This window comes from Augochlora pura, chromosome 5 (assembly GCF_028453695.1).
Source record: "Augochlora pura isolate Apur16 chromosome 5, APUR_v2.2.1, whole genome shotgun sequence".
In the NCBI taxonomy this organism is placed as follows: domain Eukaryota; kingdom Metazoa; phylum Arthropoda; class Insecta; order Hymenoptera; family Halictidae; genus Augochlora; species Augochlora pura.
In genome coordinates, this window is record NC_135776.1 from 16,217,451 (window position 1) to 16,234,556 (window position 17,106).

At 46.5% G+C, this 17,106-nt stretch overlaps 1 protein-coding gene across 3 annotated transcripts in view; it reads right to left on the minus strand.

The window, feature by feature from the left end:
• The window catches only part of LOC144469837 (protein kinase C-binding protein NELL1), an 86,845-nt gene that overhangs the window by 24,016 nt on the left and 45,723 nt on the right, over positions 1 to 17,106 (minus strand). For all 3 annotated transcript variants that reach the window (XM_078180514.1, XM_078180511.1, XM_078180513.1), the window contains one exon: positions 8,612 to 8,830. In XM_078180514.1, the coding sequence (XP_078036640.1) occupies positions 8,612 to 8,830 (219 nt within the window). The remainder of the gene's footprint in view (positions 1 to 8,611; positions 8,831 to 17,106) is intronic.

Genomic DNA, 17,106 nt, shown 5'->3' on the forward strand with positions numbered 1-17,106 from the left:
GTTATGTGAAAATGAAAAAAGAATAAATAGCTTCAAATGTAGATACTCGACTGCATAGGGTTAATAGCTGTCCGCCTTACGACTGGCCAACGGAAAATTTCCATTTTTCGGGAACAATTGCGAGCGGAAGAGTCGGCCGATCTGGGTCAGCCGAAATTTTTCTCGACTCGCATCGATCTCTAGGATTCGCCAGCCGGCCGCTCTCAACTACGCAATCAAGTTGACATGAAAATTCGATTGGCTGTGGTCGCCGACTCGTCCGCTCGAATTCGATCCAACGAACCGAGGCGCGTCCTTTTTGCTCCAAAGCCGTCGCAGCCCTGGTCCGTCGAATCAGGACCGCGTGTAGGCGGTACAATGCTCTCCGACAAACGTCCTGGCAATTATGCTAAGCTACAGAATAGGGGTAATTTCAAGAAAGTTGTAGCGGCCACCTCACCAACCCCTCCAACAAAATTTATTCGGCGAAGGGACCGGAATTTTCACCGATGTATATCATACCGGGTGCGTCCGCCTGTAGATCGTCCCCTCAAAAGATTCAATTTCTTATGCGAAGGGCAACGGAACGAGATTACCAAAATTGGACCCTAAATTGTCCGGAATTCGGAGGAGCGGACATTTTTTATCGGGTCGCCAAGAAGTTGCCTCGTTCCGCGATGCGGATCCGCCGGGATTGGGAACCGTTCCAAGAGAAGAGAACAACCCCGAAAAGTTGCACAAGGCCTCCGGAACCCTGCCTTCCTCCCTCCCTCCCTCCCTCACCCCGCGCGCGTTATCGACTAATTCGAGAAGACATTGTCCAGGCCGGCACGCGAAAGCGTGAACACCGGCCCGCGCACCCCCTGTGAAAGCCAGCGCCGCGACCATGAGAGGCCCCCTCGACTCGACAACCCCATCGCCACTCGACAAATTGCGACAAACCATCGACGCCTCGATATTTGCTCTCGGTTTCGATTCACCCGCGTAATATCGCGTGTCCAATTACTCGCGGAGCAAACGTAAACGCTGGTGGTCGCTCGCCGCGCGGGTGTACGGACGTCCCCCGTGCGCCGCCTATAGAGCCCGATCGGTATTAGAGAAACGCGCAGCCAGTCGGGGCTGAAAGCGTGGGCGACGACGACGGTGCAACGTCCGCGAAAAGCGAGGCGCAAATCGCCGTGCCGACGGGGGTTGTGCTCGGGCCAAGGGTGGCTTTCCCCGAAAGAAATTTCAATTACCGGGGCCACCCTCGCCTCGCTGCACCCTACCAACGATATTCGTGGAACCTTCTGTGCGGTTTGCAACCTCGGCCCGGAGGGTACTTTTCAACCTACACCCCCCCTCCCGGCCCCCTCAACCTTTCGGGTTCCTGTCGCGAATCGGTTTTGGTATTGTTCCAGCGAACTGTTACGCCGGTTTCCTGGCAAACTGCGATGGCGCCATTTCAAGACCGAATTCGGGCCCCGTTTTATCGCTTCCGGGTCGCTGCGACGCTAAACCAAAGTTCACAGGTGACCCCCCCAGGTTTGACTCTTCTTCGAGGCACGCGATTTTCAAGAAAGACGAAAATTCTGATTGCAGGGAATTTTTTAATACGAGATAGCCGGGGAAATGTTAATTTTAATTATTTGAGGTGCAGTGTTATGGCGATAGGTATTATACTTTAATTAGTGCAATACTTATGTACATATTTTAGTATAATATAGTATATATACTAGTATAATAGTATACATATCATAGTGTAATATATATTATATTGTGAAATTTATATTAGCATAATAATATATATATTAATGAGAAGAAATATGTATTATACAAGAATAAGTATTGTTCACTCATAATAAATTTTGAGGAACGAATTTAGCCAACAATTTATTGCGATATGTGCATTATTGTCTTCACTTATTCACACATTTGCCATTAGAATATCCTCAACTAAATGATATTATATATTTACAATGGAATATCAAACTCTATGACTACGAGTAATTCTTCAAGATCGGTGAAAATATGTATTATATATTCCAACATATGTATTATATATTATTATATACACATAGAATGCTAAACAAATTATGAGACAATTTTTGCAGAGATTAAATAGACACATATTGTATAGAAATTTTGTTGCGTTTGAAATGAAACATAATTGGTACATTTTTATTAACGAAGGAATCACGTGATATAAAAGCATAAAAATATAATCATTCAATTGAATACGAGATACTAAACACAAAATTATACCAAATTGAGTACTAAATACTAGATACTAAATTATACTGAATTGAATACTAAATACTGAATTATACTAAATTGAAGACTAAACATAAATTATATCAAACTGAATGCTAAATACTAAATTATACTAAATTAAATTCGATTGAATACTAAAACATAAGCAACGTATTTCGCTGTATTACTCCACAAGTTGCACAGTGGATTAAATAAGGTGCTACCATACTTTCACCGCTTAAAAACGAACATAACCTTTAATTTTTATTACAGAGCTCTTCGCTTGCTCACATCAAATCAATTCTTATAAGAATCAACTCACTTTTACAATTTCTCGTGCAAAACCGGTTAAAAAGAACATCGCAACAAAACTTCCGCTTGCAACAACCGACGAACCAATAGCGACATGTTGAAACTTGCCAACAAAATTGAACACAATTTATAACAATGTTCAATGGTATTACCAACTGCTTTACTCGATAAGACTAAACTTAAACCCATCGCATGCAGCTATTGAAAAATTACAAGATGGGACCAAAAAATATCCCACCGTGCACTACCTATATCAAAAAGATGGACATTTTTAACTCCACCTTGTCCTAAAGTATCAACCCATCTATCCTCGTACAGATAAAGCGTCCCTTAGAATTCGGACTCCTGCGAACTTCAAGGCTCGAAAGCTGACGAGACAACACAAAAGCGAGAGATCTCGTCGGTCCAATGTTTTCCTAGCTGCGGTACTTTTATTTATCCGTTCGATCGCCGAATATCGAGACGTGACGCGGCGATCCAGCAAAGGGAAGCTCGATTGGAAGAGGAGCCACGCAAGGGGTCCCATTGTGATCGTCGAACAAAGCCCGGCGAACGCCGGCGAGCGACACGTGTCCGAGTTTTCTCTGGAACACGGAAAACAAGATTCCGCGATCCCCCTTTTGTTGGGCGACGGGGGCCGACGGGTCCTGGAATTGGGTGACCCCTTGGATGCTGTCTCCCCAGCCCCAGGGGTCGGCTGATTTAATCTCCGCGTTATTTATTTCTGAAGCGAGGCAACTTTCGCTTCGACCGTCTTCCCGGATGCTAAATTAATGCCGAGGGTGGCTGATGGAACTTTCCTCCGCCGCAAACGGCTCGAAACTTCCAACGAGTGTTCCCCATTGATCTTTGCGCCGGCCAACTTTCACTCTGTACATCGGCTTTGCTGACCTCTGAATTATAGATCGCCGGTGTCCACGAGCCGACCGCGGGTCTCACTGGACCTGCTCGAAGACGGTTTCTTCGAAAGCCACGTTGTTTGCTATTGTCGTCGGCGTGTTCCTTCGGGTGATTTCGATCAGGAGACGCTACTCTAGCAGTTGCGCGCCATCGACCTGGAAGTCTACCGCCTAAACGACGACCTCGTCCGTTAAATAAACAGCCAGGAACGCGGGATCGATTTTTCGTGGAAGCGGCTCACCGCCACCGTCGAGTTAATTCCATCATTAGCGAAGGAAAGCCGAGTACGGCATTGCGGGGTACGTTCCGCGGCGATCATTAGCTCCTTCAACCAACTGCGAGCCTCGTCCAATTGATCGGGCCGGTGGCGTGTCCTCGCGCGTTTATTACACCGCAGAGCACAAGGTGTCCGGTTACCTTTATTAAGCCAGCGCGTCTGAAACAGAAACTCGAGGCGGGTAGTAGCCGGCGGGCCCGGACGGCGCGCGAAGCCAACCAATCGAGCGCCGTGTGCACCGCTGCACTTTAGCTGCAAGCGGCGCGGGGGTGGGTGCCCACAGCCCCGCGATCGTTTGCACGGGACCGGATCACACGGCTCGCTGGCCGATCGACACGCACCGCGCACGCACGCCGGCCGACCAAACTGAAAAATTCATTTCCCTTCTCGGGGGGGGACGGCGTGCACGGCCGGGCTAATTGAACAACAAATGACGCGAGGCGCGCAAATGTGGCGCGCGGGCCCCGATTGTCATATACGACGAAACTCTATCGGCCGTGCTCGGAACGCTAATCGAGCATGTTTCCATCGATGTACAGGGTGTCGCGTTACGAACGAGTTGCCGACACTCCACAGGTGATCCCAGGGGGGACTTAATGATCTCAAGTGCGCCGTGAAGAAAAAGCGACCGTGCCTGAACGAAACAGCAATCGTTCGTGCTATGACGGAGGGTTTTAACTCCATGGGGCACGTGGGGTTCGAAAAGTGTCCCACCTTTTTTATATACGGTAGTCTATGGTGGGACATTTTTAGATCTACCTGGTAATACTGCGATGCAATATGTTTATATTTAGTCTCTTGCTTTTGTGTTGTTTTGTCAGTTTTCGTCCCTTGAAGTTCTAGGAGTACGAGTTCTCAGGGATGCTTTAACTGTATGGGGATAGGTGGGTCGATATTTTTGGGCACGGTGAGTTAGAAATGTCCCATCTTTTTGATATAGGTAGTGTACGGTGGGATATCTTTTGTTCCCACCTTGTAATTTTGCAATAGCTGCATGCGATAGGTTTAAATTTAGTTTTGTCGAGTAAAGCAGTTGGTAATACCATTGAACATTGTTATAAATGTGTTGGCAGATTTCAACATGTCGCTATCGGTTCGTCGATTGTTGCAAGCGGAAGTTTTGTTGCGATGTTCTTTTTTACCCGGTTTTGTATGAGAAATCGTAAAAGTGAGTTCATTTTTATAAGAATTGATCTTATGTGAGCAAGCGAAGAGCTGTGTAATAAAAATTAAAGGTTAAGTTTGTTTGTAAGTTGTGAAAGTATGGTGGGATTTTATTTAATCCACTGTGCAACTTGTGGTGTAATACAGTGAAATATTGTTATTCATCGTTTACGTTTTAGTATTCAATTCAATTTAATTTAAAATAATTTAGCATTTGATATTCAATTTAGTATAATTTAGTATTTAGTATTCAATTTAGTGTGATTTAGTACGTACTATTTAGTATTCAATTGGGTATAACTTAGTGCTAAATATTTTGTATTAAATTTAATACAGTTTAGTATGTGGTACTCAGTTTGATATAATTTAGCACTTAGTAATTAATATTCAATTGAGTATAATTTAGTTTTTAGTATATAATATTCAATATAATACAATTTAGCACTAAATACATAGTACTCAATTTACTATAATTTACTACTTACTATTTAGTATTAAATTGTATTATTACATTTGTATGATCTCTTATTATCTGCTTCCATTATTAATAAAAATATACCAATTCTATTTCATTTAAAACGCAACAAAATTTCTGTCCAACGTGGGTCTATTTATTCTCAACATCTGTTGTCTTTACCTATGTATTTATTATAAAATCCTATGCCTGGTACAGTTAACGATTCGTAATCCGAAAGGGTTAATTTTCCGTGGTGATAATCATCGAAGGGTTAATAGTTGGGTGAAAAGAGCAGCAGTCGTTCGCGGCCAGGGGAATTCCCACCGGAGTACCACGGATAAAGAAACGCCGTCGGACTGTGAAACTGACCTTTCGCAATATCGATTAATCGCTCGTTACGTAACCATCGGATACCGACTGATAAGCGCCTATTGTTTTTCCAGTTTATCGCTCCCATTCGTTCGCTCTGCGGCCGGCACTGATAACGGTTATCAAGATCGCGGTCAATGGTTCAATTCTGCTGCACTCGCGAGGTCACGCGGCGTTCCAAAAATTTGATCGCCGCATTATTTCCCGCCGAAAAACCGAGGCAATCGCTGTGCCGCCACTCTCGCTCCAATTCTTTATAGAAGCGATCGAGCATTTTTATCGGACGACGATTTTTTTTTAACAACCCGCCGACTACTCAGGGTTGCATTTCATTCTTTGCATTCGAGTGAAGATTCTGAGGCGGTCCTAGAAATTACTATAATACTTTTCAAAAAGAACGTTCACGTTGCTACCCCTTTGCTGTTCCATTTCCTTCATAGTTACGATAAAGAATTTTTTAATTTAATACTGAACATTGAAATATTGAAGATTGAAACAGAATTTACGTATATTTAATATTTTTTAATTTACGCACGAACTTAATATTTTTTAATTAATATACAAATTTAGTATTTTTAATTATTGTAGTATATATAAATTTAATATTTTTTAATTTACACATAAGCTTAATATTTCAATTCTAGAATTTGTTAGGAATCAAAATAGCTTCGAGTGCAAAGGATTAATTTCTACAGCCTGCAAACAATGTTATCGATCGCAGTTTCTATCACTAGCCAATATGACGACCGTTATATTCATACATTATGAAAATGACGGGTAACAAATAACTTTCCTCTGTCTTACATTCGTTTCACTATCCGTCATATTATTTATTTACTTTATTTTATTATCCCATTATTACTTCATTTTATTATTCCCATTTCATCGAAAAACTGTTTCCGACGTACACGTTAGCATAGGATCCAAAAATACTTAGGATCCGGCGTTCAGCGTTCTGGATGGCCGGTCTTCCGAGGGTTGATTCTTCGGTTCGACGCTAAATGACTCGCAGCTAATAAGCGGGCGTGAGTAATGGCCAATCGAGAGCGAGCGAACGTCGGTGAACCACGAGGATCTTTACTGGCGCGAATAAATCAACGCGGCGGGGCAGATAATTAGTCAGAAAATTCTGGTTTTCGGCATTAACGTCGACGCTTTAATTTCTGGCGCGGAGAGACAGGAAGCACCGATTGTGATTTACGAAAAGTAATAATCGACTTTACGGCTTGCAGTGATTGCCGTACGGGGTGGGGGAGGGGGGAGGGGAGGAGAAGGGAGATTGCCTCGGCGTGCTACGAAACGACCCTCCGGTATGCAAATCAGCCAGTATTCGGGTTAAGAGAAGCCAGTCCCGAAGTGGTTTCGGCTCGGCTCCTCGACCGTGGATTTACTGCATCGCGTACAACCAGTACGCAACCGGTACGCGGAGGCGTACATCCCCGAACGATTTAGTTCCCTTGTCTTGGAAAGATGGCCGAATTTTATCATGGACAATGTATGTCTGTCGCTTCGTGGAAAATATGCGGGTGAGTCAGGTTATGTCAGGTTATGTCGTCTGTTGCCGGTTGATGCAGAGGGTGCATCGAATGGAATATTTCTATTCGAAATTAGGGTAGATGTTCCGTTTTCCGTGCTCCCGGATTAAAAACGTATAGAGAAAAAGAAGTTTTATGGGTAAATTGATGATCTATTTTCTTTTTCAATGTTTGTTTAGTAATATGTAAGACTCGGGTAGGGTTATTACCGTTTTTTAAATGTTAAAATGTAGTAAACAGTTTTTAGTTGATGTTACAACGGTTCTGAGGAATTTATGTTGTTAAAAATCGTGATAAATACTTGCTGAAGATAATTATAAATAAGTAGTAATTACAAGTCAATATGTAATTATTATTATGTGATTATAAATTAATATACAATTATTATTATACGATTATAAATTAATATGCAATTCTTATTAAATGATTATAAATTAATATGTAATTATTATTATATGATTATAAATTAATTACTGCTGTGACTTACGTCGTTCAGGAAGTATATTACGTCGTAAAAGGGTTTTACTTAGTATTAACAATGACAGAAAAGTACCAGCTATGTATGGTTTTATATTTTTAATATAAATTCGGAAGTAGGATCAAATTTTACAATTTATCCGTATTTCAGCGTTCTCTTTTATTAGACCGCAGAAATTAATCCAACCTCACTTTGCGGAAAGAATATTATGAGAAATGAAAAACGATAGAAGAATATATAATATCAGGAACGTTATTACAAAAAGCACAGTAACTGTAGAAAATACCTACAAAGTGTAAATAAGAGGTGCAGAAGTATAGAGAGACACAGAAATACGGGGCACGGAATTATGGTCAGAAATATCCTCCCCCATTTAATTAAAACCATCATCTAAATTACTGACTTCTCCAATTAAATAAAATATGTTTAAAATAAAAAATGTGCTATTTAATAAAAGCTTCAGAAAGCAAAAATTGTCTGAAAAGCGAGGCTTATAAATCGGGCTATAGCGCCCTGTTATACCCTTGTTACGTGTGCACGGCGCTGAATAAAACATAAGATGATCCTCCGTGGATTCTCACGTGCGTGTCACGTGCGGGTCACGTGAGCCACCGCGACCATTCCCGCGTATCGGAAAGGCGACGCGATCTCCGAAAAATTCTCAGGGAAACGGGACAAGTATCCGAGAGGCTGGACGACAATATTTACGATAACATTTCGGATATTTATGATTCATCGGAAGCGTCCTTTCTGTTATCCCCATGGGGGTGCGACGCACGAAAGGTTCTCGAGCGCGGGGACCCTTCTTGCTGGGACCGGTTAAGTTACGCGAAGATAATGCCTTCGCCGTTAACGGTACCGTAGTACTCGGCTCGTTTCGTTTAGTACACGCATAAGACATGACTCACCCTGAAGATAATAAGCTGGCTTTAATCTAACCAGCCCCGGCACCTGTGTAACACCCTGCCGCGTGGTGTTGTGCAGCTGTAACGCTGCCAAGAGGTCTATACCGCCGCCAGGATCGCCGCCCGTCCTAGATCTCGTCGACAGGACACCGGTGGTCTCTTCCGTGACGTCGGCTGCGGCCACCGCCGTCTCTTCCTCTTTCTTGTTTGCCGTGCCGGACACTGTGAAACCAAACGGAAAACGTTTGTTAAGAGCAAACACCAATTACGATCTGTCAAAATTTCAGTCACGAACGCTCGCTGGCAGCCGGCCGCCGGCTCGCGAGCAACCACTTCGCGACTACCATTAGAAAACTGCTGTCTACAGGGTGTCCTAGAAGATACCCTAAGAGGATCCCGAGGTGATTTCAAGCAACTTTTTCCTTAAGAAAAATGCGATTTGCAGTTTCGTTTATGAGTTATTAACGAAAAACAATGACCAATGAGAGGCGAGATCAGTTGGTGGAATGAGCCTAACGCGCGAAGGCCAGTTTCGCTGATTGGCTTAGTCGCCTAGCGTCAAGAGAGCTCGCAATCTAATCGGTTAATGTTTTTCGTTAATAACTCGTAAATGAAATTACGTGTTTATTCGAAATCCACTACAATGAAATACACGTCAATCAGATTTAACTTGTTACTATTTACACATTACACAATATTATAGTTTACTACTATATTGAAACAATGATGGCTAGAAAATTGTTAATCTGCAGCCGCTGTTACTAGCTCGGTAGGCTGGACTGGATTGACTGACTCGTTTCCTCGTAGGCCCTTTATAGTAAGTGTCAATGGTGATTAGGTGCAATAAACAGCAAGTAAAGGAATACTTTTCCTCACCCACATGTTCCGCGCATTTTGCTGAACACTCCAACAAAATAATCTGAGGAATCTTTCATTTCTCGATCGTGTGATCGTTCAAGTGATCGTGGGATATCTTGCGTACGAGACACCCTGTATTTTCGCGAATCCGTCGACGAATATAGTCAAACGGAACGACGCGTTGCTAGAGGACAGTTGCTTCATTGTCACGCAATTAGAGCTACGAATTCGCGACAGTCGAGCTCGCCTCTTAATGGTTATTGTTTTTCGTTAATTAATGGTAAACAAAGGCGCGGATCGCACTTGCGCCGAGGCAAAATTGGCCTCGTATCGCCCCGCGGACTCCTCGTTTCTCGATCGCGAGCGACTCCGGGCCACCCTGTACATTTTCCTAATGCCCTCGATGGCCCGAAAGCCACCGGTTCCCCTATCTCCCCCGATTCGCGCGAGGAAATCGGCGGCGCGCACCTCGATTATCATCTTCGTCGGGGCTCCAGACGAGTCGCATTAGCATCCCTCCCCCCGGCCCCGTTACCCCCGAAACAGCGGCCACTCGAACAGCAATAAAGTTCAATGGCGGTATTTCCACTCTCTCCGCGCGGCGGAGAAAAAGAAAAAATGCTAAGAGCCCGTTCAAGGAGCATCCATCATCGACGCCGTCCATCGAGTGAATAGCAAGACGGTGCAAGAGGGGTCTCGGCGGAGGGAAACGGTGGGGGCCGGGGGGCTTCAAGGGAGAGGGACACGGAAAGGGTGAGGAGCGGGGAAGAAGCGATAAGGAAAGAAGGGACAAGGTAGTCCTCTCGAAACGGTGGCGGTATCGATCGACTCTTCACAGTTGACGGTCGTTATCGGCCTTTCCGCGCTTTTCCTCGTTTCCGTGAAGCCTTCAACCCCTTCCTAGGCGAGCGACACCCTCTCCCCCCGCGGCAAAAGCTCGCCGCACACCCCCGTAAACACCGCTCCGGGTTTATCGGATCGGTCTCCTCTCTCTCTCTCTCTCTCTCTCTCTCGCTCTCTCTCTCTCTCTCTCTCTGTATATGAAAAATCCATTTCGCCTCTGTCGCGTCGGGATCACGTAACGATGATTGGACCCTCTCCCCACTCTCCTCACTTCGCCGGCCTTTTGTCGCCCGGAAAAAGGCTTTTCTTTTCCAACCCTCGTCAACCGTCGTCGCCCGCGTCCAACCTACTGCCAATATCCTTCTGTCCGATCGCCGCCAATGGGCTATCGCGAGTCGACAGCAGTTGACCGAGCTAATAAAAATGTTTGATGCTCCGTCTCCTACCTTCTCGCTTTATCGTCTCTCTCTCTCTCTCTCTCTTGCTCTCTCTTTATAGCTTTCTCTCTCAACGTTTTCTCTACCATAGAAACCGTGGAAATGGGAAAAATATCGAGGACTCGCGACAGTCGTTTCAGTGGCGGGATCAATCGCCCCCCGGGCTGTGTTCCGCCCGTTCCATGAAGACGCAATTGATTCGCCACTACGCGGGCAGGGTTGACGAACCCTGAACACGACGAGTATTTTGTAAAATGATCGAGCACACACCCCGTACCATGGACGAGCACCGTTTCACCGTGAAACCGCGCTCCCTCGTTTCACGGTTTAATTCCTCGCGTCCTCTCGGTTATCGTAACATTCGATGCCGTCGGGGATGAGCCGTCATAACGAGGGAGGGAATTAATTGAAAACGATGCTCGCCGAAATCACTGATTATAGAGATTCCGTTAGAGAGAGAACGGTTGCGGGCGCTCATTAATTCGCTGCCCCGTTTTCCAGTGTTATTAATCAAGAGGAATCTCGCCGTTTAAATCCGGGCCGGCCGTTAAATTCGAACGGTCCCGATCTAATAATTCCGCGCGGGCACGATCGTCAATTAACGGCGGAGAGGCGGTCGCTCGTCGGCCGACCGCATCTTCCGGCCTGATGCAGCAGATTAAAACGCTGTTGCAAACGGACCGCCGAGCGTTTCGCTTCTTTATCTGGCAAAACGGGAAACCGCGGGAAGTCGGTTGCGCGCCGAAACGATCCGGGATTCCGCGTCTGGTTGTGGGGGTCAGAGGGCGGGGGAGGAGGCTTAGCGAGCATTAATCGAGCCAAATCGGCCGGTAAATTAATGGCGTTGCGCGGCGGCGTTCGCCGCTTGGAGCGGTTCGTTGTGCCAAACGCATACCTGCTGCACCTTTGATCCATTGGCGTAGAGTTCATTGGTACGGACCGCAGCGCGCTTCCCCGTTAAAACCGATTCGTCGTCGATTGAAAATATACGAGTGTCTCTCTCGCGCGTCGAGAGCTCGCTTCCGAACGTCCTCGAGCGGTTTAACGCTTTTCAAGTTGTCGTCCGCAACGAAAAGCTGAGTCTCGACATCGATGTTCAGTCCCGGAAATATTCGAGTGGAAATTTTTCCGCAAGGGCGCGGCGAGGGTCGGCCGAGAGGAGTCGCGAATAAGCAAGGCGGAAAATCGTGGCGCCACCCCCGCGATTATCTAACTGCGGACTGGTTCGTGTCTCGCGCGGAGAGCGGAAAAGTGGCACACGCCTGATCGATTCGGCGTTGTCGGGTTAACGAACCTTTGGAAATTTGGAAAAGGCGCCGCCTATGGCCGTCTTAGGAGCACACGCGCAGACACACGCTGCGATGGAAAGTGCCACGACCGAAAACGGTCGCCGGGGCTCTCTGTGAGCGTGGAACGGGACGGAATGGAACGGTGGCAGACTGCCGGGCGTCGCGACGCCCGCTATCGAACCGAGCATTATCGTTTAGTCCGAGAGACCCGCCGAGAAAGAGGAACGGAGAAAGCGAGACCGGGAAAGAGAAACAGAGAGAGAAAGAGAGAAAGGGAGAGGGGGGAGAGAGCGAGAAAGAGAGGGTAGAGAAGCGGAGATGGGCGAGCCCGCGGGAGGAATAACTCGCAAACAAGGAGGAACAACTGAATGTCCAAGTAGGACAGAGCTAATTTATCGATAACGCCGAGGAAAATTACGAAACTCCGTGCTCCAATTTCTTCTATGAAGAATGTAGCCCTTGCAAAAAGAGCACTATTTATTAGCGCGAACGGCTCTTTGGTTTCTTTGCCTCTTTCTTGATTGCAGCTGGATTGTAATATGAGAACTATCTAGCACTGGACGTAGTAATCTAGTCTAATTTGTGCTGTTTTACTGGGTTCGCGAATTAATTTGTTTTATAGGGGGGTTTCTGTTTTATAACAACTTGCGCGTCAATCCTTTGACTTATAATATCGTGTCAGACTGGTTATGAAGATTTAGAGTACAATTTAGTAAATGTGTACTCGCTTAAATTGGAATTCAATTTCACCTATGTATTATTAATATTTAAACATTGAAGTGAAGATTATTATAAGTATAAATCTTCTGTATGGCGTATTAGTAATTTATTAACAAATTAATGCTGTTATTATATATAATTAATTGTGTATAAATGTACTGTAATATATATTTGTATATAGTTGTATTGTGTACGATAATTATTTATATAATTGTATAGTGTATGATAATTATTCATACAATTTATTGGTAACAAACAGTTGAATTTATTAATAAAAAACGAACGAAAAAATTTGGAATACAATCTACTAAATGTGTACGTTATTTGCATCTCTTAAATTGAAATTGAATTTTATATTTAAAGATTGAAGCGAGGATTGTTATATAATAAAGAGAAATTTTTTGTCCGTCGCAGATATTTCTTGGTGATTTATAAAGATCAGCATTTTCGACGTCTGCTATTCTAGGCTTTTCATCGAGGTCAAAAAGCTGCCGAAGCAGCTCGGGACATCTGCAACATTTTACGGAGACGTTGTCATAGGCGTGTCTACTGCTACAGAAATGGTTCGCAAAGTTCAAAAAAGGCAACTTTGACCTCAACGACACGCCCCGCGTCGGACAACCTTCGGAATAACGACCTCGATGAGAAGCGAAAAATAGCGGACGTCGAAAATACTGATTTTTGCCTCTCGGATGTATTACTTAACCAGCCGAGAAAATCATGAAAAATTGAATTATTAGAAAAACGAAGGTAACAGATTTTTATAGCTGAAAGAGATCTCTCGAATAGCTTACTCTGCTAATTAATAAACACAAGTTAATAACACAAGTCGTCATAAAACAGAAATGAAAGATTCTACGAATTTATTCGCCAAATATTAAAATGTCGAGACTGGATTTATTTATTATTATTATATATTTATATATTGTATTATTGATTTACTATCGTTATTATTACTATTATATATTGCGAACATCAACGTTTTAGAATTAATTCATAAACTATATAGACTTCTATATAGACTTCACTTTTGAAATTAATATGCTCTCAAATTTCACCTGTATCATCTCTATAGCATTAATTTGATACAACCATTAAACCAACCAAAATTTCGATATCACAATTAGAATAAATTAGCTGTCTATTCTTGCAGTTCATTAAAATCTTTACCACCCACGAACGCGTTAAACTTCGTACGATTTGTATAACACATATATACTTCGATAAAGAAAAGTCAACCTGAAAATTGCTCCTAGAAATATTTTTACGATACCAGCCACTGTCTATCTCGCAAAACTGTTGTTTTGACTGGTATCGTAGTTCCAGTGTTAACAGCGCCAGACAGCCATCAACTCCACGCGAGACGAACGTATTTTAGTTTTTATTTCGACGAACGCTGCAGCTTGCTGGCCGACGCGCGTTGACGTGTCTGACCGTGGCTGGAGCATACCACTTTTCCGCAGAAGTTTGTGAACACGGCCGGCGTAGCAGCGTTCCACGGAAACGGTCGAGCAACTCAAACACGGTGCGCCCAATTAAACGAACAACTGATTTACAATGCGCGCTAACAACTGTTGCAAATCCGATAACGATAAACCGACCGTTACGCCCGCGGATAATATTCCGTGGGCGCATTGTGAATGATAGATGCCCGGTTCACGCGCGAGAATGCGAAAGGTCATCATCCTCGCGTGTAGAACGTGTTCATTAAAGAGGTTGGCCGTGTTACGGTGAATGAATCCGCCCGGTTCTAACTTCGTCAATTCTCGTTCTCGCGACATCAATATTACATCCCCCGATTCGCAACTCCGTTGCCCGGCGAGCTGCTGTTCAATCAACTCGTCGATCAATTGATAGCTCCGAATTAGATCCTCTCTGAAATAGAGCGACCCGCAAATATGAATAAAGCCTCCGATTCCCGATCGTCCCGCGCTCGCGGCTAAATTTACCGCAGCTCCTCGTCGCTTCTATCGTCGCCGAAAATTTCGAGAACAATACGGTTTTTTCGATCGGGCGTTTCGCGATCGATTCGCGATAGACGATCGGCGAGAACGCAGCGGAGTCGATTCCGTGGTACGCGTGCCGCGCCGAATGACACGCCTCGTCACCGATCGATCGGCCAGTTCACGAAAATCCAATCACCCGGCTCTGCTAATGAAGATAATTAGCGGCGTGTCGCGTGATGCACGACGGGAGCACGGGTGCCGGGGCCCCCTGCTTCCACGAAAACCAACGAAAGCCACGATCGAAGGAGAAGGCGGTTCACGTGGCTATCTGACGAAATCCATCGGGGCTGTTCCGGGGGCTGCGACCCCCATGGACAGTCGGCGCACGATCGCTCGGGAACTCGTGGACTCGTGGAACGCGACCCACCATCGATCCACGAGGAGTCGTGCACCACGAGGACGGCCCTCCTTTGCGGGCACACAACCGCCTCTGACCGTCGTCGTCGCCGCGTGCTATCGATTGCGCGAGAGGCAAGTCCCTGGCATTCGTCGAAAGCGGATTTTCTGTCGTTTCGAACGGTGAATGAAAAACCGAGAGCCTCGCGTGTCCGTTTTACAACGCCGCGCCCCCCCCCCCCCCCCCTGTCGCCGGCGTTCCGCATATCGCGCTGTCTTCGCCCCATAGCGAATATTGCCGTATTAATTCAGGCTTGGCAAGCGTGTTCGTTCATCGAAATAGCAGCCATAAGCGAGACAGAAAATATTCCTATGAAACGCTCGAGACGGAAAGACGATTTCGCGAGTCGTGGTAATGACATAGACGTGATAGCTTCCGCAGTCGAAGAGCGTCGTGCTGGGCCATAGCAATTTCGCGAACGCGGCAGGGTTCCGCGGGCCGCGTCGCGTTTCGGAGAATCGTCGGATTCCTCTTTAATGTCTATATTTCCACGAGGCTGGGAACGACCGAGGGTCGCCGTTTCTGCATTATTTGGCAGCTCGGCTGGACACGTAACTTCCCGGAACGGCCGGTCAATCGTGATCAGTATCGTCGTGGCCAGATATTGATTCGTACGGTCCGGCACGCGATTCTGTTAACTGCTCCGCTTTGTCGGCCCCGATAATTAGGTGACAACTCACGGGGATGAATCACTCGTTGCCGAAACGATGCGTTCGTTTGGTCGTGGGGGGTAAGTAGGAGGAGGTGAAAGGCGGTACTCACGTTTGCCGGGCCTGGCTCGCGAGATTCCCAGACGGTCCTGGTACCCATGGGCGACCGGCGTCACCATCAGCCAGCAGAACGCGAGGCCGATCAACGCCATGAACACGAGCGACATAACCGGAAACGGTGAAACTGCGTGCACACGCCGGGACGGAACGCGAGCACTATCGACAACGCCACTCCCAGATCGACTGAGACAGAGGCCCCGGTGTCCCGATTCGCGCGCCGAAACCACTCACGATCGGATTTCCACGAGGCGACGGGGCACACAGGAGCGCGTGTGGCGTGAGGGATCGCGTGGCGCCAAATTTCGCGCGATCATTGAAATTATTCCCAGCGAAGACGACACGTGAGAACGCGAGCTCGCGCTATCATCACCGGATGTCAATCCTTACCGCCGACTCTCCGACTCCCTTCCTCCCTTCCCCCTATGCCGCCTAGCGAAAATTTCGCCGTGCCGACAAAAAGCAGCCTCCTCGTGCGAGGCCGCGGTTCGATCATCGTTTCCCGAAGGGTCAAGGTCGCCATAGTTACGCCTATCGAGCGATCGCCGCACACCGCCGCGGAATACCTTTCCAGCCGAGCGCCGCATTCCGCCGCTCTCGAACTCGCTTTCCACGCCAACTTCTGCCTCGACATACTTTCCGAATTTCGCGGAGCTCGAAATTTCTTCGGAGCATGGCAGGCGGAGTTGAGAGCGCCGCACGAAATCCGTTTGCAACGCGGCGAACCGTGTCCGCGAGTCTAACGGAAGAAGAAGGGGCGACGGGTGTTGTGTGCAGGTGTCGCGCGGACTGGCATCGATCGCGTGAAAATCGCGTTTTTCGTGGATCGATCGCGGTGCTCCCGGCTGGACAAAGGCGTCGTGATTGAGGAAGGGATTACGCCCTGAAGGCGGCTCCGTGCGGCTCTTTTCAGGCCGCAAAAGGCGATTAAACGACGGCCGTTTCGGACGCGACCTTGGACGGGCGCGACCGATCGAACCGCGCCGAGCGGAAAGCAACGCGCGACGCGTCCAAGGTGGACTTTTCCCATGGAACAAAGAGGGAACAGGAAGCAGTCGCTCGAGTCAGACGATAAGCGAGACCCGTGTCCGATAAGGATCTTGATCAAAGATCACGATCCGTACGGCTGGCCCCGAGATAAGCAGGAATGCAGCCCCGCGTCGAGCGACACGGGCCCCGAA